A 25,554-nucleotide genomic window follows, 5' to 3' on the forward strand; every position below is an offset into this window, starting at 1 on the left:
TCCGTCTATTTTTCAAAGAAAGATGGACAACATTTTTTAGTCTTCTCTAGAACTATGAACGAACACCTGAAGCATCTGGAACAAGTCTGCAAGCTCATTGTCCAGAAAGGAATCATTTTGGGACAAAAGAAGATACATTTGGTCAAATAAGAAATCGATTTTTGGGGCATTCATGTTAAAGATGGAGAAATTTGTCTCCAAGAACATATTGTTAAGAAGATCAGCCAATTCCCTAATCAAATCCCTGATGCAAAATCTTTACAAAGATTTTTAGGAGTTGTGAACTTTGCTAGAGATTGTATCCCTCAAGTAAATGGTCTTATTGCTTTACTCTCACCAAAGACCAGTTGCAAGAAGAAATTGTGCTTTACGAAAGATGATAGTAGTACTGTCAAGAAGATCAAGGAGTTAACCCAAATTCTACCTCCCTTACAGTTGTCGGAATAAGGAGACTTAATCATCTTGCAGACAGATGCAAATGATTATTACTGGGCGGGAGTAGTCTAGCCATAACCCTAGATACCAATCAGGAAAAGATTTCTAAATTTCTTTTAGGAAAGTTTATGCGGCAGAACTAAACTATTCCATTGGGGACAAAGAGGTATTAGCTTTGATCAAGAGCATCAAAGGCGCTGAAGCATTCTTAAGAAACAAATTTGTAGTTAGAACTAACAACAAAAGAGTAAAAAAAATAAAAACTACAAATTAACTGATGCAGTAGATAGAGAGAGAGTACTAAGGTGACAGATGTTCTTATCTCAATAAGAATATGATGTAGAAATGATTGTAAGTAACAAGAACTTCTTGTCGGACGCTCTTACAAGAGAAATGACAACATTAAGAAGAAAATACGGAGATGAAGATGAAACACGAAATCCCAAAAGCAAGAGAGTGGAACCGTAGTCTTTGGAACATATACAAAAAAAGAGACAAGACCGTTGAACCCCTACATGACGGACCATGCTACCAATTCATTGTGTCTTATGAAGCAATTGCATCAACTCCGGCTAAAGCTCAAGATAGGATTCAACCAGAAGGCTGGGATCAAAAGTCCAAAAGAAATATTGAAGGTTCTAATGAAGAAGAAAAACTTGGAAAATAGTATTTGTTATGTCCCAAAGATACAACCTTAACTGATCAGTCTCAGTATTTGTTAGTACTTGCTAGCCTATCTCAAACGACAGACAGTAAAGGCATAACGAGTCCGTTGAAAGCTGGTGCTTTGCCAAAAAATAAAATAACCGCTTTCAAAGGGAAAAAGGCGGAAGTCACCAGAAAAAAAAATGTTCATGGTCATCCTTTAAAAGTCTTTGAAGAGCCAGTTTTTAAGACAAAAAAGTTGTTGGCATTCAAGTATAAAATCATCACGGACAATGTTCTACAAGATTTCTACGAAGAAGATGAGGAACATATGTTGCAAAGTCTCAATGCCCTGACAGAAGAATTGTATGGAGTCCATACAAGAGAAAAAGATAAACAAAACCCAAAGGAAGATAATGAGAAGTTAAAGTATGTAAATGCCCTGAAAGCACGAGAGTTCATGTTCCTTGCCCATATTATGGGAGATATCTTGTTGATGTCCAGGCGGAACACACTTAGAAGCAGAAATTGTGGCTCATCAAAAATATATTTGTGCACAACCTCTGGACTAAGTCAAATGAAGACTTGGAGGGTTTTCCAGAAATAATAATACAGGCACTCAAGAACATCGGACCAGATGGATGCATCCTGAGATTAAAATTTATTTCTACTCTTCCAGAATGGGAAGTGATAGACGGACGTAAAACTTGCATCTCTCCATATCATTATGTGAGAATTATTCAAGGTCCGATCAAAGGTTTAAAAATCATAGGGAAAAATGGCAATCACAATAATAGCATCCCATGAATGAAAGCCATGTCCATCATGTGCATCAAAAACATGACCGAAGAGATTATGAATTCAGTCTTTTGGCTAGCGGAGAGAAAATTATAGTCATCTGCTATAATCATCATTCACCAGATGCTTGTGATTTCTTCTCATAAATTATGAGAAATGAAGTGGATGGAACCCCAGAAAGCTCTGCATGTCTACAAAAAGTTGAAAAAGAAAAAAGATATAAGATTCCTTATCATTTCCCATATGACTCAAACTTAGACGGTGAGGAAGACAACACAGAAGAAGGACACGAGGACCAAGATTCATTGGCCGACTATAACTGTACAGATGAGGAATATCACAATATCATGAATATGATGGAAAATTAAGAAGTTGCCAACGCGTAAAGACAAGAGTCTAGGTTGCCGACACAAGAAGACAAGGCTGCCAACACGTGAAGACAAGAGACTTTACTTTTCAAGATTCCCACTGTCTCGTCAATTATTGTTCTGTTTTGTTAAATTGAAGAGTCGTTTGGATCGGGGCTCTATAAAAGGGAATGGGAACTTCTTTGTGAAGGTATCAAAAAAACCAAGAGAGAAAAAATCCTTCCCTTCCAACCTTCTTCAAGGAATTAAAAAGAGTCAGAATAATAAAGTAATTATGGTTGTATAAATAAACTCTTGTGTGTGTGCCCATTAAAAAAATGTTTTAGTCATAACGATATCCTTTAGTAAACTAAAGTTTTACTTTACTAAGGCAACACTAATTCCGCCAGACAAAAAAAACTGTTTAGACAAGAAGTCGATAGGTTGTTTACTTGGCATGTTGAAGGCTAGTCCTTAAGGGAACGTTTGTTACCCAGGACTGTCTAAGTCAGGACTATTTCTTATAGCAGTCCCGGACTATGCAAGCTTTGGACTGTACTGCAGTAATCCATAACCCAGGTTTGGTACTGCTTCGGACTAAAGAACAGAACAGTCAGAATAGTCCAATCCTACGTTTGATGATGCACCGGACTAAATTTTGTAACTCAAATATTTTGTTACTGTTGGTTATATCTTTTGTTTGGCCAGAATGAAAAAGAAATATTCTTGAAGGTTGAATTCATATGTAGTGATTTATGGTTGTCTATATATGTAATTCATGAATGATTGTAGGGAGGATGTGACTCAAGTTGGTATGATGTGAAGGCATTTTGATTTTTTTCTCAAGAAAATAAGTTTCTATAATCAAAACAAGTTTACTGAAGATGGAACTGATTTCAATAAATAAAAATACATTAATATATTCACAAGTACAAATTATATATCTAAAAGAAAGATGAAAGACAATTCCAGTATTTCCACCCCATTCTTACACATATGCACACATGTATCCAGCCCTTTTCCCTTCTCTAAGGAATGACCTGAGGAAGTTCTATGAATCTCCACAAAAAAAAAAAAAGAAGATGATGAAATAGTAAGCCACAAGTTCATAGATTACAAAATAAGAGTAATAGTTTACACAAACAAGTCCACCAATTAATACAACAATGGAAACTGAATTCTCAATTAGCATTTTACATGTTAAGAAAGTACAAAAGACATCAATGCTAATCTAGTAGTACAAAATGAGTTCATCCTAGCAAATGGTGGCTTGTCCAACATGTGTAAAGTCATCAACTCCCCCAAAAGGTTAAAGTCAGAAGCTAGGTAGATCCCCTACGAGCATCAAGCAAAGCTTGTTCAACATACATTGTCCTTGCTTCACCACACAATGACTTGAACACAGAGATACGATGTAGCTCCTTTAAAATGTATTCCACAACCTTAATTTGGTCCAGAATAGGAAGCAACTGAAACAGATGTATTGATATTCTGTCGACCCTCAGATAAAGAAGCAACAGAAGCTGGTGTTCCTAAGCTTGGTTGGACTACTGGAGAAGGCCCAATTGAATGCATACTTCCCTCTGTAATTGGAGAAAGAATGGCCTTCTGATTTGTAGGCCCAATTGCTTTCTCTAGATAAGAAATTAACAAAAACAAAAAGACAGCAAAATTTGAATATCATTAGGAAGGATACTCCATATCCATAGGGGTAGCATGTGAACCAAAATCCTCAGTTTGATGTGATGGATACTCCATCAGGAAATCCTAAATAGATTACAAGTCTTGATCAGTAAGATCACAATTTTAATGCCTTAGAATTTGAACCACTACATATATGAGAGAGCAAGTACAAGAAGGATACCTCGTCTACAGTTATAGCAACAAAAGGGTTTGTTGCAATAGGAAATTGTTCTGTGATACGAAATAAAAAATGTTAAAAAAACTTTCATCAAACATAAGGAACTCAAGAAAAAACAGAAATTCAATTCAATAACCTGATAGTGTGATGTCCTCCTGATTCCCAAGATGATCACTGTGAGCCCTGATGAGGACACACAATCAACATGTCATAACAAATTTCGGAAACAACGAAACAATTAAAGCAGAAAGATAAAAAAGAAAAAGAGGGACAACTGAGACAATTACCCGTCATAGTCAAAGTCAGGACCGCTATCAAAAGCATCTAGATTTAGATTCTCAGGCAAAGTAATAGACTGGAGCGGTGCTTGCATTGCGTTCTCCGGCAAGCTCAAGTCTATTGAAGCAAAAGCCTTCCTTAGGCCGTTCAATACAACATTACAGTCCTGGTGAAGATACTCCACTTTCTTGGAGTAAATCCGAACAACCCCCAGCAAAAGGTGGCCCGACATTCTCAGTGCAATCGGAACCTCCGGAGACATGATGCGATCTAACAGCCAACAAATTGCTTGTCAGCTAATTGCTTTTGAAACGCTTGAAAAAACTGAGCATAGAATAATATTATGAAAAGATTTGAAAGAAGCGAACTTGAGGATGTAAACAAGAACGGGTAGACGTGATGAACATAAAGAAGAAAGCTTGAAGGCGAAAGAAGGGAAATTGAGAGGGGCCCACTGACCGACGGTGGAGGGGATATCGGTGGAGGCGTAATGGGATTTTTTGAGGCGGTGCTGGAGATGGGCGGCGCACCAGACGGTACTCAAAGGGCCCTTCCGAGCCAATATTGTGTGCGAATAGAACATCCTCGGCTTCCTTACCTCCAAAACCAAACTGAAGAAGAAGAAGCAGCAGGGGATTTTGTTTCATCAGAAGCTTTTGCATTCAATTTTACTTCCAAAGCTATTAAGTTTCTTAATTGAAATCAGATCAAGCAACCCAGATCAAGAAGACGACCTAGCTATGAAACTCATGAACTCATATCAAATCAAGCTACCCAGACCAAGAATCATTCATCAATCAATCAAATAAACACAATCTATAAACAATAGTCAAGTAAATCAATCTATTTTAACCCATACCAGATCGAGAAAAAAATTCAAGATAGAGCAAGGGTGAAGACGAGAGGGAGAGAGAGAGAGAGAGAGAGAGAGGAGGAGGAGGAGGAGAGAGAGAGAGGTAGAACCTGGAATGAGGGTGTGTGAGAGAGTCGATGAGTGAGAGAGCACCAGAGCTGAGTGAGAGAGGCGTGAGAGTGAGACGAAGTCTTCTGGAACCCTACGTTTTTCTTCTGCGGCGAAAGCTTATGGAGTCCCCCAATTTTGGGGCCGCTCCGTAAGCTGAAATACGGGAGACACGGGGACTGCGTAAGCTCATTAAATGAAATCCCGTGTTTTCACCAAACGTAGGTTTCGGCTTATTTTTGTGTGTAAGGTAGTCCAGTCCAATCCAAACCCAGGTAACAAACGTACCCTAAGAGTGTAAGTTTTCTTTAGGATAGAGTAAATAAGTAAGTAAAAGAAAAAAAGTATAATAGTATTTTAGTTAAAAAGTTAACGAAGAGTTATCGGTTTAGACTGTTTAGACTAAGTTTTGAACATTTAAGGATTGTTTAGTTCATAACTGAAATTGAAAGACTAAATAGATAAGTTTGCAAACCTTAAGGACATAACAGATTTTTGCTTTTATCAAAATCATCATTCCACCTCTATAAGTTACTGATTGAGAATCATAAGGGAATATCACCATTTTTCATTTTGTTTTTATACACCAACCAGCAAGTTGCAATCTCATGTGAAACATCTATTTGGCCAAGTAAATCATCAAAAGCATATACAAGAGGAACCATGGTGGTTGACACCAAAAGCTGGACAAGTTATCTTACTTTTTAGAGAATCCAAATTTTCCAGGCTCCTGTAGTTTATATAATTAGCTTAAGCTTGTAGTCTCCATTTATTAACACAGAAGCAAATGAAAATAAATAAACTTCTCTATACCTTCTTGGTGCGCTTCATCAAGCAATTGCATTTTAGCCTGCAAAAGGGACATAAGATTAAACACAAATGCACTTGATCGAGCTCAGTATTACAAGATACGAACTCATGGTACATACACCCACATTTATTCCCTATTAAGATATTCAGGTTCGATCCTCTAAAAAGAATAAGAAAAAAGGGACTGTAGCACTTACAAACATGAATACGAGCAGAAGTACTAGCTTGCATATTTTTAATAGTCTCCCCTCTTTTACCAATTACAAGACCAAAACTGAAAATTATAAATCACCGCACGACGGTGATGATGTAGAAAAACTCATTTACCTCTAATTCCTTAATGTTGGGAATTTTCATTACAAATATTTCCGCTCCAGCTTGTCTAGTTGATATTCGAGAGACTATGGCGGGAACACATGATTCCGCCTGGTATAAACATACATTCACATAAGTCTCAAGTCTCATTACCATTAATGACGATTTTAACGGAGAATATAAAAGCTATTGCCAGCATCCACTATATCACTACTCTTTTTTTTATTTGAACACTTTCAATCCCAGAAATTTGAAATGAGATTACAGATGTACAATTTGGAAACCAAAAATAGATGTGGAGGTACCTGAAACTTTCTTAAATTCAATGGCCGCCTCTAATCGATCAACTGAACGGTACAACATGATCTTTGTTTCGATATCTCTAACGATCTTCTTGTCCTCGTGAAACTGAAATTGCCCAATCCATGTTCTTCTTCGATTAAAACTAAATAACACTCCCTCTCTCTCTATTGGAAGGAAATCGGGTCGCTCCTTTCTCTATTGGAATGCCAACTTGAAGGTGGTGCAAGTTGGGGTGTGCACGGTGTGATGCGGTGCGGGTTGAAGACAAAACTTAATTCAACCCACTTTAAATGGTTTGGTCATTTTGCAACCAAATCCAGTATTTGGTTTGGTCAAACCGCTTATCCAGTAAACTACATTTCCGATGCGGTTTTGAATAAATCATTTATTTTCACATATCAAATTGAAATAAATAAAGTTATCAAGTCTCTGAATAATATTATAAACCAAAATACTAACCAAGTTTTAAACGCACAAATCTTTGAATAATACTGCATAATAATGTCTCATAAATCTTGAAATATATTACGAGATAAAAACCAAAGAGAGAAAGAAAGACGAATAAGTAGAAAGAGATATAATTTAGTCAATTAAATATTGTGGCTTAGAGCCTTAAAAGTTAAAGTTTTGTTACTATTAGGGTATTAGTGTATCACTATATTATTTATAGCGTGCATGATAGGTAAGATGACAAACTCTATGAAATAGAGTTGATTCTTACTCTTGTTGATTCTCACAGAAGAGAATAGCCAAAATAAGAGAAATATGCCTTGTTGATTCCTAAGGAATACCAAGTTGATAGAAGATAAAGTTTCTCTGTTTATTTTAATCTCCCCAAAAAACTACATACCAAAAGCTATACTATAGCTTTTAAATAGAAATCTAAATCAGTTACAGAAGCTTTAAGGCTTCCAGTAAACCAAAACTGATTTAGAGGAAAATAAAAGACTCAGCTAATTAAGACAAAACATTAAATGCATTTAACATATCAGTTACGACCCTTGCTCTTTCGACCATCCAGACGAAAGAGATAGTTGTCTGCAATGCAGGCTGCATCATCCTCCCCAGGGTGTGAAAAATTCGCCCTCGAATTTACTTCTTCTTCCTCACTATTGTCACCACGATAAGGTGATAGATGCTTAACATTGAACACATCAGCAGTGCGGATGTGACTGGGAAGCTTCAAACGATATGCATTCGGATTTATCTTCTCTATAACTTCCACTGGTCCAACCTTTCTGGCAGCCAACTTGTTGTACTCCCCAACTGAAAAACGATCTTTTGTCAACACAGCCCATACAAAATCACCAACCTCAAATTCCACATGTCGCCGTTTCAAATCAGCTGCTTGCTTATACTTTGTATTGGCGTCCTCAAGTCGCTGCTTTGTTGTGGTATGGATTTGTTGGAGGTTAGCCACAAAGTCTTCAGCCTTCACATGAGCATGCTGCAGGTTCGGAGTAGGAGCAAGGTCTAGAGGCGACCTTGGGTTATAGCCATAAGTGATGAAGAATGGGCTGAATCCAGTGCTCCTGTTGACAGAATGGTTGAAAGCAAATTCAGCCTGACTTAACTTCTGATCCCAAGACTTGAGATTGTCTCCTACCAAACTCCGCAACAGATTACCAAGCGACCGGTTGACAACTTCAGTTTGTCCATCGGTTTGAGGGTGATAGGCACTGCTGTAATTAAGTTTTGTGTTGACAAGCTTCCACAAGCACCGCCAAAAATGGCTAAGAAACTTAGTGTCTCTGTCAGAAACAATGGATTTTGGCAATCCATGAAGTCGATACACCTCTTGAAAGAAAAGCAGTGCCACATTAACAGCATCTGTGGTCTTCTTACATGGAATAAAGTGTGCCATTTTTGAAAACCGATCAACCACCACACAAATGGAGTCCTTACCTCGCTGAGTGCGAGGAAGTCCCAACACAAAGTCCATGCTGACATGCTCCCAGGGTCGTTCAGGAACTGGTAATGGCATGTACAAGCCAGCATTAGTTGCTACACCTTTGGATAACTGACACACCCTACAACCTTCAACAAATTTAGTGACTTCACGTCGTAGGGTTGGCCAATAATATGAATTCATCACCAGCTGCAATGTCTTATCTCGCCCCATATGACCTTCATTGTGCAGCTCACTAATGATCTTCAAACGCAAACTGGACATCGGAATGCACAATCGATTTTCTTTGAATAAAAAACCATCATGAAGGATAAAGTCAGATCGTAGGCCTGATTCCACATCCTTCAATATAGGTCCAAAGTAGGAATCTGTAGAAAATAAGTCATGCAATGAATCAAACCCAAGCACCTGAGTATTCATGGTGGTGAGAAAATTCGCTCGCCTACTAAGAGCATCCGCCACTTTATTCAAGGCACCAGATTTGTGCTTAATCACAAATGTAAACTGCTGCAAATATGATGCCCATTTAGCATGCCTAGCAGAGAGCTTATCTTGTGCATGGAGATGTTTTAAGGCCTCATGATCAGAATATAAGATAAACTCATTATGAGCTAAATAAGAACGCCAATGCTTAAGGGCTTGAACAACAGCATAAAACTCCACATCATATGTGTTGTAGTTCACCTTGGAGCCATTTAGCTTTTCACTGTAAAAAGCTACTGGTCGCCCCTCTTGGCTTAAAACAGCCCCAATGCCGACTTTGGATGCATCACAATGCAATTCAAATGGTTTGTTAAAGTCCGGCAATGTCAAAACAGGGGCAGTAACTAGCTTCTCCTTGATGGCTTGAAAAGCTACAGTGGCCTCCTCAGTCCAACTGAATTTCCCACTCTTCATACAATTGGTTATATGCGCCATAATAGAACTGAAGTTTTGTATAAAGCGTCTATAGAAAGATACTAACCCATGAAAACTTCTGACTTCTTGTAGATTTCTCGGCATTGGCCAATTCTTGATTGATTCCACTTTGGACTGGTCTACAAGAATCCCATCTTTTGACACCACATAGCCAAGGAACAACACCTTGTCAGTCATAAAAGAACACTTCTTCACTGCTGCATAAAACTTCTCCTTTCTCAAGACTTCTAGGACCTCTCTTAGATGTTGTAGGTGCAATTCAATGCTTGGGCTGTAAATAAGGATGTCATCAAAGTAAACCACCACACACTTTCCAATAAACCGTCGAAGCAACTCATTCATTGCCCGCATAAAAGTACTAGGAGCATTAGAGAGGCCAAAAGGCATGACCAACCATTCGTATAAGCCTTCACGAGTTTTGAAAGCTGTTTTCCACTCGTCCCCATCTTTGATCCGAATTTGGTGATACCCACTTTTAAGGTCTAACTTGCTGAAAACAGTAGCACCTGACAATTGATCTAGCAAGTCATCCAAACGAGGAATGGGAAAATGGTAACGTACCGTGATTTTATTAATGGCTCTGCTGTCTATACACATGTGCCATGTCCCATCTTTTTTTGGCGTAATTAAGGCCGAAACTGAACAAGGACTCATGCTTTCCCTGATGTATCCTCTTGCCAATAACTCCTCTACTTGTCGTCTCAGTTCTTCATGTTCTTTGGGGCTCATCCGATAATGCGCCTTATTTGGTAAGGCTACTCCAGGGATCAAATCAATTATGTGTTGGATGTTACGAGAAGGTGGCAGTCCTGCCGGCATTTCTTTAGGAAAGACATCTTGAAACTCCTCTAATAAAGCTTGTACAGGGACAGGGATATGAGACAAATCACTGGATTTCTCTTTACCAACCAACAAGTAGACCACCCCGGTATCCTGAATTTCTCCCACGAATTTCTTCATTGATAATAAAATCATCGAAGACTTACCATGGGTTGGCTTTGGGACTTGTTCCCGAGTTGGCAGGAGAGTGATTTTAGTATTATTGAACATGAAGCTGTATGTGTTCTTCCGTCCATCATGTGTCACATGTCTATCATACTCCCATGGTCGTCCCAAAAGAATATGGCAAGCATCCATCGGCACAACATCACACCACACCTTATCTTTGTAGCTTGTACCAATAGAGAAAGGAACAAGAGCCCTCTTTGAAACTTTCACATCATTAGTCTTCTGCAGCCATGAAAGCTTATATGGATGAGGGTGTTGTTGTGTCTCCAAGCACAGCTTGGTAACTGCTTCCTCAGAGATAACATTTTCGCAGCTGCCTGGGTCAATTACCAACCTACACACCTTTCCACCAATTGTACAAGTGGACTGAAAAATATTATTGCGAAGCCACCCATCACTACCTTCTACTTCTCGAGGGGTAAAACATGTCCTTTGTACAACAAGCAACGACCCTTCATCACCCTTCACAAACTCCTCAGAAACATCATCATCCCCACCATAGTCATCATAAATAGGAGCCTGTGCGAAATCGGCATATTCTTGTAGTGAATTTTCTTCATTCTCAATGAACAAGCCCTTACCAGCCCTTCCTTCTTTCTTGCAATCAGTCATCCGGTGTCCAGACTCACCACATTTGAAGCAGCGAGTACCAGCACGTCCAACCCCCACATCTTGTATTTTGGCTGGAGGTTCGCTCATGTGTGGTTTCACATTCTGAACTTGTGAAGCTAGTGTACGACTAGGGGCTGAGTTGCTGACAGCACCTCGATTACTTGGACTGCTAGGGGACCAGGTCCCACCTCTGCCTGTTTTTCGAGCGATTTGCTTCTCCAATTGTTGGGCTCGTTGTTGTGCTTCTGCCACAGTAAATGGATCTAGCAAATTTAATGTATCTTGAAACTCGATACGGAGACCTGCAATATACCTTGACACTAGCTGCTCATCCGTTTCCCTAAGATCGCAACGAGCTATCAAATGATAGAATTCGGTGGTATACTCTGTCACTGTTCGGTTTCCTTGCTTCAGATTTTGCAGCTGCTGATAGATCAACCTGGAGTAGTTGGGTGGTAGGAAAGAGCTGCGCATGTGCTTCTTCATTTTCTCCCACATTGTGATCTTATTTTTGCCTTGTCGTGAACGAGTTGCTTTCAATTGTCGCCACCAAGCTGAGGCACGCCCACGAAATCTGGTAGCTACAAGTGACACTATTCTGTCTTCAGGAACCTCCTTCAACTCCAAAACCTCCTCCACAGAATTTAGCCAATCCACGAATTCCTCAGGCTGAAGACTGCCATGGAATTCAGGAATATCAATCCTCATGCCCGTCTCCCATCGCCTTGTATCAACATTCTGAACCAGCCTCCGCTCTCCTCTCTCACCTTCTTCACTGAAAGGATTGATTTCGTCATCAAATTCATCTTCATCATGTTGTTGCTGAACTAAGGCCTCCACCTGTTGGGTGAGGCGCTCAACTTGTTGAGCCAAACGCTCAACCTCTTCATCGTTGCCACGTCCCTGAGTCGCTCCTCCACGTCCCCTCCTTGGAGGCATAATGGCCTGAGCTCTGGATACCAACTGACAGCGTGCGTGATAGGTAAGATGACAAACTCTATGAAATAGAGTTGATTCTTACTCTTGTTGATTCTCATAGAAGAGAATAGCCAAGAATAAGAGAACTATGCCTTGTTGATTCCTAAGGAATACCAAGTTGATAGGAGAGAAAGTTTCTCTCTTTATTTTAATCTCCCCAAAAAACTACATACCAAAAGCTATACCATAGCTTTTAAACAGAAATCTAAATCAGTTACAGAAGCTTTAAGGCTTCCAGTAAACCAAAACTGATTTAGAGGAAAATAAAAGACTCAGCTAATTAAGACAAAACATTAAATGCATTTAACATATCAGTTACGACCCTTGCTCTTTCGACCATCCAGACGAAAGAGATAGTTGTCTGCAATGCAAGCTGCATCAATTATCATGTTAAATATATGATAAAAATAAGGCAAAATTGCCAAAATACACCTCAAATTTGGCTGAAATTGTCAATTTGCACCCCGAATTTGTATTTGAGTCAATTTACCTCCTAAACTTGGTAAAAATTACCGATTTGCACCTCATCCGTTAAATTTAACTGTTTCTATCCAATTTTGCGTCACATGTCATGCACATGAGGGGTAATGTTGTCATTTTTTATTTATATTTTTCTTAAAAACAAATAAAAATATTCTTTAAAATGAGGATTATTTTGTTAATCAAATTATTTATTTACATCTTTTTTCTACATACTTAACCCTACTTTGAATTATATATTCAACATATTCACCCATTCAAATATAGTGTGTTGTGTATAAATACATTTTTATATGTACACATTGTTATAGGATGAACAAAACGAGAATAATAACAACATAATATAACAGAACGTAACCGTTTATTAATTGATAATGAGGCCAATATATAGGCATTACATAACCACAATCCCGTAGGATTCGGAATCATATTCTATTACATATATGCGAATCTATCTCTAACAGGAAACCTAATAAGGCTAAGACACACAATGGTAGAATAGTAATTCTCTCGAAACACACATTTATTTTTAATTTTCAATGTATTTATTTATTTATATTTTTCTAATATCTTTTAACATACCATATCACATAAAATAATAAATATATAAATCAATAACATGTTTCGAAAAAACAAACATTGTAGCATGTGTTCCTCTTAAGTAATTTTATTAATTTATTTCATTATTAAATATGAATAAACATATAATGACAATACTGCCCCTTAAATGCATGACATATGACTTTAAATTGGATTGAAAACATTAAATTTAACGGATAGGGTGCAAATCGGCAATTTTACCAAGTTTAGGAGATAAATTGACTCAAATGCAAGTTCGGGGTGGAAATCGACAATTTTTACCAAGTTTAGGAGGTAAATTGACTCAAATACAAGTTCGGGTGCAAATTGACAATTAAGACCAAGTTTGGGGTGCAAATCGGCATTTTTGCCTAAAAATAATTATTTATTTTAAATTGGTGCGGTTTGATTTTTATCTAGTTTGAGAAATGTTTAATCCTAATCCAGTCCAGTTTGATATTTTCACAATCATAATCTAGTCCACATAAAACGGTGTAGTCCGCTATCCGATTTAAACCGGTGTGGTAGCGTATTTCCGATAAAAAATGCACACCCCTAGGTGCGGGGAGGAAGAAGAAGAATAGAAGATGCACTGTTATATGGATCAATCTCCTCTAGCTGCGTCGATTTAGATTTTCTTTTTTTTCTGAATCGGTGACCAGGTCATCCAGTATCCACCTATCGTTGAATGTTTATGAGCGTTGGATATTTTAACGATTCAACGGTGATAAATATTTGAAAACGTCAGTGTGGGTACTGTAGAATTTTCCTTGGTTCTATCAGCCTTTCAGTATTGATTGACTATCTGTTGTTGGTTCTAGGAGCTTTCTGTTGGTTCTATCAGCCTATCAGCCATTCAGCACATTGGTTGGCTCGGTTGGCTTTCTGTTGGTTCTATCAGCCTATCAGCCATTCAGCATATTGGTTGGCTCGGTTGGCTTTCTGTTGGTTCTACCAGCCTATCAGCCATTCAGCATGTTGGTTGGCTTTCTGTTGGTTTATCAGCATTTCAGTATTCAATCAGGTATGGTCTCAAACCCAGTCAAAAGAAATTTTAAAATAAAAAAGGTCAATGTACGTTGTTCACCAACTGTACCTTCTTACTAACTCAAACAAGAACATAGTAGAACAAGGGTTTTTGAATCATCCTTGTTAGTATAACCTTAATTGTATCATAACTCTATGGATAATATTACTTGAGATGATGTTCTTCTATCACATTCTAATATCTGCTATTTATCTTTCTCCTCCTTCAACTGTACTTCTCAATTCCAATGTACAGGCTTATAATGCATATCATACATTATGATATAATTTTGATTGTTTAGTCATTCTCCCTTCTCTAATTTCAGTGTTCACATGATTATCTGAGATATTGTTTAGTGCATTACTAGGCATGGCAGATAGACAATAGTGCAAGAGTCCATAGCAGGCGAGGATTACAGTTCGACTAGTACACAAGAATCATTCCCATTACGTTATTAATAAGCAAGAATCAAAAACTCATGTTCCTACTGTACTTTGCATGATACTTCAGTTGTATCTCTCTAAAATAGGTAAATGTACTCCGGTACTTGTGTTGATAGTTTAGTGTTGACTTCCTATCATAGTTAGAGTACAAAATTATGGTGTAATGTCAATATTTGTCAAAACACAAAGCATGTACAAGAGGGTGGTAATATAGATAATTGTTTGATGTGTTCATGTAACATGAACATGGCAATAAGTGATGGTCAGACAATTTTAATGTAAAATGTCAAAATTTTAACTTCATCAAAGCAATCTCTAATCAGGTGACAGAGTAAACGTACCTAATTTTTTTTTAAAGTTGTCGAATCAATTTCATCTTCACTTATGACCCACATATCCACCTACCAAGTTGTAAATAAAGAAGTATTTCTAAATTATATCCTTCGTCAACGTGGTGAGTGTATTTACCAACTCGAAAAGTAACACTGAGTTCTTCCCTTCAATAGAAAATATCTAAAAACTACGTACCTAAGGAAAATGATTAAACATTGGTTGATACTTGGCATGTAAGATAATGCCATGAAACATGGAAATAAAAGAATTTACACTTAATTGGAATGTGATTGAAAAAAACGTTTCACTAGGAGAGAAAAGAAAAGTACAAAAATTAAAGATGGTCATCAAGAACACAAAAATTGTAATAACCCGAATTTTCGAGTTTAAATTCTTTTCTTTCTTGCAATTATTATGCTTGGTCATTCGAGTTAAATCGCATTCTACGCTTTCTCGTCGATGTTTTTGTGAAATGAAACTGACTTCGGAATTTAAAGTTGAAAAACGTTATATTCCAGAGGCTCAAGAGTTGACTTTTAAATCCGTCGCTCATCTCTGAAAACTTCATTCACGAAAGGTGTAGAGCTCGTAGATACGAGTTCGTGGACATATGGCACACCTTAATCAGATGTCATATGTGGAAGTTGTTAGTAATGGAAGTTGGGTTTCTGCCTTTAGAAGGCTATAAAATGACTTTTTTGGAAACTAAAAATCAGAACTATCAAAACTGGAAACCGAGCCGGCCCAACCCCGACTCGATTCCTAATCACACACCCGAGTTTCCTCACCAGCGATCTCTCTCTTCCGGCCGCCGTGCACGACGCCGCCTGTGTCGTTAGAACCGCACGGCCGAGCCGCGTCGACCAGTGGTAGTGGCGACCCACCCCGCGCGTGTTTCAGCCGCCACCAAGGGAGAGCAACTGCGGCACTGACGAGCACAACGTCGTCAGCGAGACTGGGGCACGATGAGGCGACGATGAGTCTTCCCTCCTTCTCTTAGGCACGAATCCACTGGCGGTAAAGCTCGAATCGAGCTTGGTCATCTTTGATCTTCAACACCTGATCCAGTTTCTTACGGCGGCCATTTCGACGGTCTCCAACCGAATCGGAGCTAGCTACAGGTACGGTTACAATCTCCTCCTTGTGATCTACGTTTTTGTTGTTGGAAATTTTTTGATTCGATAAAGTTTTTGGGTGGAGGAATCGTGGTGTGCGTGCCACCATCTAGGGCTGCGCGTGGGAGGAGGTGAGGGCGACAAGGACTAGGTATTAGGCATACGACGGTGTAGGAAGAAAATTGGAGGGTTTTGTGGGCTGCAAGTGAGGCCACGTGCAGCTGCTTTGGGCGGCGCGTAAGCACCACGCGCGGCTGCCTGTGGTGGCGTGTAAGCACCACGCGCGGCCATCTAGGGCGACGTGTGAATAGTGTTTTGCGTGAACAATATTCGTGTGAACAATGCTTTTTGACTGTAATTACTATTTATTTTCTAAGCACGTTGTTATGCCACTAGGTGACCGACGAAACGAGTTAAAGAATCTCACTTAGGGTTGTGGAAGTTTTACGCAGGATTTAAGGTGAGTAAATCTCACTACAACAAGTCTACCTTTGGCAGTGACTTGCTTTTACATTAAGACGCTTTTAAGTTAATGTTACGGTTTTCATTTAAATTATGCTTTTATTGTTTTCGATTAATTGTGGCGGATGAGACCGGAAGGGAAGAAAATGTACATTCCGGTAAATTTGCGGATTATTGTGGCGGATGGGGCCGGAATTGAAGAAAATGTACATTTTGGTATAATAGATTATAGGTGTGACTGTTATATAAATTGTTGTGTAAGAGTCGCTTGGTTTTAGTACGATATAAACATGTGTGGATTGTTATATTGTACGTGGTTTTAACATTGAGTCTTGTTAAAACGTTTTCTTGTCTTCAGACTTGGTGATGACATTTAAATTGGGAACCAAGTTTTTGGCCGGGTGTTGATTACGATCAGTTAGAACTCTAGTTTGTCTGCCGTGTACAAGGGGTAACCAGATGGGCTGCCCGGATCTAATGAGTACTCATGTTTTAAAAATGTGAATTGGTACATTTCCTTTGTTTTGTGAATTATGTTTTTGTCAGTTTACTCATACGAGCTGTAAAGCTTATCAGGTTTGTGTTTACAATTCCGGTGCACCAAATTGATGGTGTATGAGATAGTTCTGCAGGTGTGGGTTAGCAGGCTCAGGAGCTTACACGGAGACTCCTCTTAGGGATCCCCTCATTCGTTTTTGGTGAGGATCGAGTGAATATTACATTTTTCAATTGTTTTGATACTTGTGTATATAAATTGATAATGTATTATTCAAGTCGACTGAGTCGTACTTCAACTCAGTTTCGATACACTGTTGTTGTAAGATAGTTTCATTATATTTGAAATTACTCAAAGAAAGCTGGGATACAGCCTCATTGACTGCGACAAAATATTTGTTCCCATCCACAAAGAAATACATTGGTGCTTGGCTGTGATTATTAAGGCAGATCAGAAGTTCCAGTATCTTGATTCGCTCGGAGGTCGCGATGCCAAAGTGACGCAACATTTGGCTAGATACTACGTTGATGAAGTGTGGGAAAGACATTGATGTGAGTTCTTGGGAATTTGAATGTGTTGAAGACCTTCCTGAGCAGGAGAATGGGTTCGATCGTGGCGTGTTTATGATCAAGTATGCTGACTTTTACAGCAGGGGCTTGGATCTGTGTTTCCACCAGAAACATATGCCATATTTTCGATTGAGGACAGCCAAGGAGGTTCTACAATTAAGAGCTGACTGATTTGTGAAGGAGAAATGGGTTAATGACCGATGCCTGCTTCTTCACAATATCGGGGCTTGTCAGGTGAGAACTTAAGCTTATGTTTGCATGATTTTGAGATTCGTCCTTGTGGAGGTGATTGCTGCAAGACATTGTTAGTAGAGTACAAAGCAAATTGCATATAGCCTAGGTATACAAGTGTGTGAGCCAGGATGCGTCAGTGTCCCGAGTTACAAGTAGTTTGAAGGGTCCTTGTATCTTGTCACTTGAAAAGTGTTGGATTCTATCTAACAATGTAACACAGGGTTTTTGAGGGAAAAACAAAAAAACAAAAAAGAATTATGTTAGAGTTTTTAAGGTTTTGAATTCGAATTTTTATCCTTCGGAAATTTGGGACTGTGACAAAAATGTCTGACTGTGAGGGGATTCCAATATTCAAGTTAAGTACTGGATTTTGTATCAACTCTTATTGTATCAACTCCTGCTGTATCAACTCCATAAACCTTTTATGATTCCAACATTATCGTCAATTAAGTAAAACATATGTACTGAGAAAACAAAAAAAAACCCTCAAATTAAGAATTAAGAATAAGCTTGGGATGTAAAATCATTGTTTTCATTTTTTTTCTTACAGTTTTTTTTTAAATTTTTTTGGGGCAAGCGTAGGGGAACAAAACAAAACTCGTAGGACAAAACCAATGCCAACAACAAAACTAAATATGACAATTACAAAAAGTAATTGTAAAAACAATATTGAAGCTTAACATATAATGAAATCAAACAAATAAAAAAATTGCAACCATGAAGTTGAATTCCTAACTAATCTTTCGCACATTAGAAACCACATGCTAACGAAAATATTCCACATCATCAATAGTATACCACTTGTAGACTCTAATTAAGCTACTTATAATCAATATGTAAAGCGATAGTTTGATAAGCCCAAAAAATCAGTCTGCAAGTACCTGAGTAGCTCTATCGGAGGCTTAGCATACCAAGTAAGTGAGTCTTTTGAAAGACCTAAATTGCCATCGTATATGCCGCTACATTCCATTCTCTAAAAATATGCGTACTACAAAAATGCATCTGCTGAATTTTCTTTAGACAGTATGTCATCTAACTCTCATGTTCCATGGAGGAAAAAAAGACTTTGATGTAAAGCACGTTAAAACACTGATAGAGTCACTCTCCAACCACATAGTAAACCAGTTCTCTATAATAAGCAACTTCAATAGACACAATCATCGCATAAAGCTCAACATAAAAAGAAGATTTGCAAGGGCTGGCAAAAACTTCCTAAAAAAACTCCATTTGTATCCCGAAAAACTCCCCCACAAGCTATAAGACCAGGATTATATTTTGTCAGACCATCATTATTAACTTTAACCCAATGAATAAAAGAAGGATGCCATAGAACATGTTGTATCTTGGGAGCCTTATGAGGCTTCGGACAACTTTAAGAGAAGATAATAATTGAGAATCAAGAACACCCTTATAACAGCAGGAACTACATGACCAAATTACCATATCCATGCCATAATTGAACAACACATTGTGTAAAAAATAGGAGATCGATTATCGAACTTGAGTCTATTACGCACCTTCTAAATTACCATGAAAGTAAACAAACCTACTGATAGCCATAAATTGTGAAATTGGGGAAAAAAGGTTTTTGATAAAACATATCCCAGAATTCTAACAGAGAGCCATATGTTAAAGTGTAGTTCCAAACTGAGCTGCAAGCTATCACCAAAGTCGTTGGAAAAAAAGACTATAAAAATAGATGAAAAGTTGACTCAGATGAACTATTACTATCACGACCCGAACCTTGTTCATTTCCTCACAAGTTTTACCTTTATCATTTACTCGTATCGACAGACTTTATAAGATGAGAGACTCAAAAGTTGGTTTTTAATTCGTATATTATTTGAGAAAACTTGCTTCACAAAAATTGTAGAGCTCATTAATACGAATTCATAGACCCGCGGCATGCTTAAAACAATTACAGCTGTGAAAGTTGTTAGTTGCTCAAGTTAAATGTTGGAAATCAGATTAAATTTCGATAAGGGCAATTTAGTAATTTCAAAATGATACTCTGATCACTTAAAATTGTTCTTTCCTTTTTGGAATGCAGACTTTCGGCCGAGGGGATCTCTCTCTCTCTCTCTCTCTCTCTCTCTCTCTCTGGCGCCCATTGTTGAACCCAAAAACGACGAGTTCTCCACCACTTGGCACCGACGTCCGACCAAACCAGAGTGGCGGACCACCACCATCTTCTTTCCCTCGTCGAATCCTACTCTAGCCCTCAACTTTTGGAGTGATTTGAGCTTGATTTGTTTTGGATCAAAATGGAGGCTAGGGTTTTCCAGCCTCCCCAAAAGACATGCTGATCTGTTGTTGGGTCGAGGTGTCTCATTTGGTATCGAAGTAAGATTGAGATGTTTATTGGGGGGCTTGGGAGAGCGTATGTGGATGAGATGATGGGTAATATGTACCCTAACTTCCTTCAAGCAGTGGGTGAAGCTATGAATGTTGAGATTAGGTTGTCTTCAGGGTCCTTCAAAGAAGGCTGCATCCACCTCTGGTTCAAGATCTTCCGCAAGTAGTGGTGGTAGTTTTGGTTCCACTAGTCGACCTAGGTTACGGGGGAAAATGGAGGTTTGCCAGTGATCGTTTAGTCAATCCTAAAGAAATATGGGATGATATGATAGGAGCAATGAGTTGTCAGGTAGGCGATCTTTTAGCCAGGTTCAGAATAATATGGGAGGATATGGCAGAAGTAATGGAAGTCAGTCCTATCATACATGGCATTATCAAATAGGGGGTTGTTTTTTGTGTGGGCAGTAGGTTCACTTATGTAATATCAAGATTTCTAATCTTGATTACCGACACATTAATCGGTATTTAAAATAAATGTCGTAAACGTAGTTTAATACGTTGATATTAAGCTACATGTCGCCACGTTCTCGGAAGTGTTCACAAAATATTTTCTGACGCTCGGTTTTATATTTAGGAATTTCTAAAAATTTACTTATTTTAAAAATTATTTTTCAAAAATCAGTTTTGGGATTTTGTTTATGGGCTTGAGAAAGCCTAGCCCAGACCATTTGTTGACCCGAGCCCAAACCCGAGCCCAAACCCGAGCCTAGGTTCTTTTCTTTATTTTCCTTCACGTTTTTGTTTCTTTCCCCCAGTATGCTCTCTCTCTCTCTCTCTCTCTCTCTCTCTCTCTCTCTCTCTGCGACTTCCACCGAGACCGACACCACCACTTCTCTTTCTCCTCCGCCTAGCTCTACCGCCAAGGCAAGACTGACTCATCCAATCCCACCACCACCTCTATCTCAATCTTTGATTTTCAACCATACCAGTAAGCCACATTCTTGTACCTGTTTTCTCCAAAATCGAAGAATGAAGCAGCACCGAACTTCATTGGCTCTGATGAGCTTCTCTAGCTAAGACTGGTAAGGATAGCTTCTATTTCTTTTTCTCTATTCAATTCTACCCTCAGTTTCATGAATTGAAGTTTGATAAGGACACCCATGTTTTCTATCTTGTCACCGTCGCACGCCACCGTCGTCTTTCTCCTTCTCTGCGAAGTTGAGAGCTGCAGCGACCAACCCCTTCTCCTCTTGGTAAGCTCTACTTCAATTACTTGATTTGGATTTGTTGCTTCCTTCAAATCGCCAATTTGTTTCTCTGAGAACCAGTCTTTGATCTTTTTTCTTCTTCTATGTTTCGTCTTTTGCCGAGAAACCCAACTTCAACGACCTCATTTTTGACTGCTTATTTGGTGAGACGAACTTGGAGATTTCAAAGCAAGCTTTTGGGAGACGTTGAGGATACAACAACAACTTGGGATTAAGACTAGGACCTGCAGCTTCGCCATTTTTGGTTCAAGAACTCACTAAGGTAGAAACACAGTCCTTGAACCTTTGTTTTGCCAATTTAAGCTTTTGGTGTTATTGTGGAGTTGTTGGAAGTTATGCATGCTAGATGTAGAGTGATCGAAGTCGATTTTGGTAGTCGGAAACTGATCGGAAGTGAAAAGGGTAAATCCATTGGTTTTTACCATAACAGTTACCTTTTTTACTGATCTACCATCCATGTGAAATTACTTTATTGCCCCTGACAGAAAGGTACAGTTATACTATGTCAAATTACAGTTTTACTGTTTACAAATTACTTTATCCTAAGTTACATTTATACTATTTACTAAATAATTTTAACGGTTTTACTTTAACCAAAAATAACTTAGTGAAAATCTATTTATTAAAATGGCGACGTGAACGTAACATTTAGTTGCGATTATTAGTAGTAAATCTGATTCGTGCTCAGTTCAAGGATCGAGAACTATTTAACTTAGAAATATGTCGGTAAATAATAAAATCGTTGATACGATTCTGAGTAGCTTTAATATCCTTAAAGTATGCTTAATATCGCTCGACAATTGAAGTTAGACTATTTTTTCGGGTTTTTTGAGACCGTTGATAAATTGTCAAACTTGGTCAATGTAAACAATTCCTGGTCAACCCAAGAAAGGCTTGGTCAACAGAAAGACTTTCCTGATCAAACTAGGAAATAAAAATCGAGTCAATTTATAATACTCGAAAATTAGTATTGACTCTTTGATAAATGGATTTAGAGTTGATACAATGAGATCGTACAAAGCTGGAGCAGCAACATTAACATTACTTGGGGATTGGATGAGCAACGTGGATTTTGCACTTCAATCTAAGTAGGGTGAGCTAACCCCCTTTGTGTATTTCGTGCCCTTAAATTCATTATTGATGTCTCGGTTGATATTTGAATGAAATGCATTATTAACTTAGAAATGTTAAAACCCGAGGATAGACGGATAGTGAGTGAGTGAGTCAGTAGATCTAAGAGTGTATGGGGCAATGCTCTGTTTTAAGATTGGGATCCAACCTGTACAATATTATTGAGGGCATTCCAAGAAATGAACACTCTCACTCCTTTGTTATTACAACAAAGGCAGTTGGCCTCGACTTGATAGTTCTGCTACAAGTCGTTAAGATCGGTCACCACTGACTGGATATTATTGATGGTCATCCATGCATTGTTTGCATGTTTTCCCCATAAATGAAAGTTAGTCTATTTATAATAAAGTATTTTGTAACTTGAGCTCACATCTAAACTATTTAAGTTTTCATAAAACTTAGCCTACCTTACTTTCAAACCACATAGCTGGGTTGGCCCCTACTGGGTGAGCAAGGACGAAGCTCACCCCTACTATAGTTTCCTTGCAGGTTTTACACTTGTTATGGGGCTTAAGAGACGAGAAGTTAGAAGTACACCTTTCTCGAGACTTATTGTTTGAAGTTGTTAATATTCACCTTTTTCGTGAATATTGTAATGTTTGAGATATAATTTATGAGGTTGTATAAGTCACCTTTATTTCATTTTTTGGGTTGTCATAGTTGACTTCGTTTTGGGCCGGTGACATGTAAATCACCTTCCGTTGTTTCAAAATATTGTAAAGCTCGCGTATTCTTTCCAAATGTAATTGTTCATTGAAAACTTTCTTTTCATTTTAAAGTTGTACTTGTGAACTTAGTTAATTCTGTTGTGAAAAACTTGTACAGCCTTCTAAACTAACAAGTGTTCAAGTGAACTCTATTCGTTTGTTCGCTTGTTAATCCAAAATTTTAAACTCTTATATAATCATTTTCCCCTCAAAGATGTGACAACTTCAAGAGAGATTGTCCCCAGTTGTCTAGGGGTGGTGTACCCCCTTTCCATCAGTAAGTAGGCCAGTCATCAGGTAATACATCTAGCAGTGGCGCCCGTACTAGTTTTGAAACCAAGGGAGGCGCTTCACAGAGTCGGGGCCAAAAGGGGCGTCCTACAACTCATGCTAGACTTACGCTATGACTCAGCGTGATGGTCACACTTTACCTAAGGTTATCATTGGTACGTGGGTAGCCTGCTTTTGCTTTAATAGATCATAGTGCTACACATTCATTTATGTCTAGTAGATTCGCACTCCATGCCAATGTACCATCTTCACCACTTCTTGGTGAGTGGTATATGACATTACCTTCTGGTGAGATGAAGAAGATCTAGTGGGTGTTCAGAGGTTGTGGAGTGTGGATTAATGAGTGTTCTTTTTTATTAGCAGATCTTATTCCACTAGGGATTGTTGAGTTTGATGTAATTCTGGGAATGGATTTCTTGGAAACCCATAGGGCGGTGGTAGATTGTTTATGTAAGATAGTACTGTTTAATAGTCTTAGATTGCCTGAGATTTCATTCCAGGGGAAATGAGTGTTATCCCAAATTGTTTAATCTTCGCATTTACCGCCAAGAAGTTGTTGGATAAATGTTGTCAAACATACCCAGTTCATGTAGTAAACACTGAAGTGCAGACTCTGGAGAATGAGGATATTCCAGTAGTGAGTGACTTTATAGATGTCTTCTTTGACGAGTTACCTGGCTTACACCTGTAAGGGAAATAGATTTTACTATTGAGTTGCTTCCAAGAACAACCCTTATTTCCCAAGCACCTTATAGGATGGCTCCAGCGGAATTAAGGGAGTTGAAGACTTAACTACATGAATTGGTGTATAATTTCCATAAAGAGAGCCGTATCTCGGGGGCTTTAATGTTTTGAACTTTTTACATATGTAGATACATCCCATCTCCACAAGTTATGTGAGAGTCGAAAGATCACAAAACAAGTTGTGAGGAAGAAGATACGAGTGTTTTAGTGTGAGGTTTTAGGTGTGATCAACAATTGACCACATCGATGAAGACCGAGATGATGATGAAAACGAGTTGATTTTTTAGTATAGTGATATTTTCTTTGGACGATTACATCAAACGGTTGAATTTTGAAAATTATGTTTTTGATATGTTGTTCATTTAGAAAGGTACTCTAACCATTAAACATGTTATTAAACATTAGTACACATATCACAATTTTGTGCGATGAAAGTACTCAAAATATAAAATTGATAAATTTGACATCACATATGTTTTTATTACCTATTAGTGAGTACTTATAAGGAAAATGAACCCAATCCAGTTTTTTCTTCATGTCGGTCAAAGAGGTCAAAGAAAAATATAGTTGTAGATCTATAAGTGGATCACTATGATGAAAACATAAATAAATAATATAAAATTCTTTGTATTTTTTATACAACTTGTCTCCACAAGTGTTTAAGATTTTTCGGCGATTTATTTGGTATGTTGAACTAATTTTTACAATTTTAGGAAATTTCGTATAGTATATATAAAATGCAAAACGTGTATTTAAAAAGTAGAGAAATGAAAATTTGATTAAAATAAGTGACCACAAACTAAATTAAAGTGACAACTCAAATTTTGCTTAAATCAGGCGCGAGATCTCAAATAATTGAAATAATAACAAACTACTCAAAAGTATCATATAACAATTTAGTTTATAAATAACTCACTACTTAATTTGATAAAACAAGTAAGATCAAAATTTACAAATAAAGACCAAATGATGGCAAGTTGCCACATGTCATAAAATATTTTACTTTTATAAACCACTTTTGACCCATAATGTTTGCTTCTATCAATGGAGAGGTTATCTATTATTGTCGATTATAAAAACTAACTGCTATTATCGACTATAAAAACGAACTGCTGCTACTGTCGACTATAAAAACGAACTGCTGCTACTGTCGACTATAAAAACGAACTGCTACTGTCGAGTTAAAAACTAGCTGCTACTG

At 38.0% G+C, this 25,554-nt stretch overlaps 1 protein-coding gene across 1 annotated transcript; it reads right to left on the bottom strand.

Moving 5' to 3' along the window:
* Positions 1 to 3,908: 3,908 nt before the first annotated feature.
* Positions 3,909 to 5,021, bottom strand: LOC126792355 (sister chromatid cohesion 1 protein 3-like). The gene is made up of 5 exons (XM_050518800.1): positions 4,825 to 5,021; positions 4,374 to 4,635; positions 4,223 to 4,269; positions 4,090 to 4,139; positions 3,909 to 3,992 (listed from the first exon to the last, which is right to left on the bottom strand). The coding sequence occupies exons 1-5, from the start codon at positions 4,946 to 4,948 to the stop codon at positions 3,909 to 3,911; spliced, it is 567 nt and encodes a 188-aa protein (XP_050374757.1). The 5' UTR covers positions 4,949 to 5,021.
* Positions 5,022 to 25,554: the final 20,533 nt, after the last annotated feature.

This window comes from Argentina anserina, chromosome 4 (genome assembly GCF_933775445.1).
Source record: "Argentina anserina chromosome 4, drPotAnse1.1, whole genome shotgun sequence".
Classification (NCBI taxonomy): domain Eukaryota; kingdom Viridiplantae; phylum Streptophyta; class Magnoliopsida; order Rosales; family Rosaceae; genus Argentina; species Argentina anserina.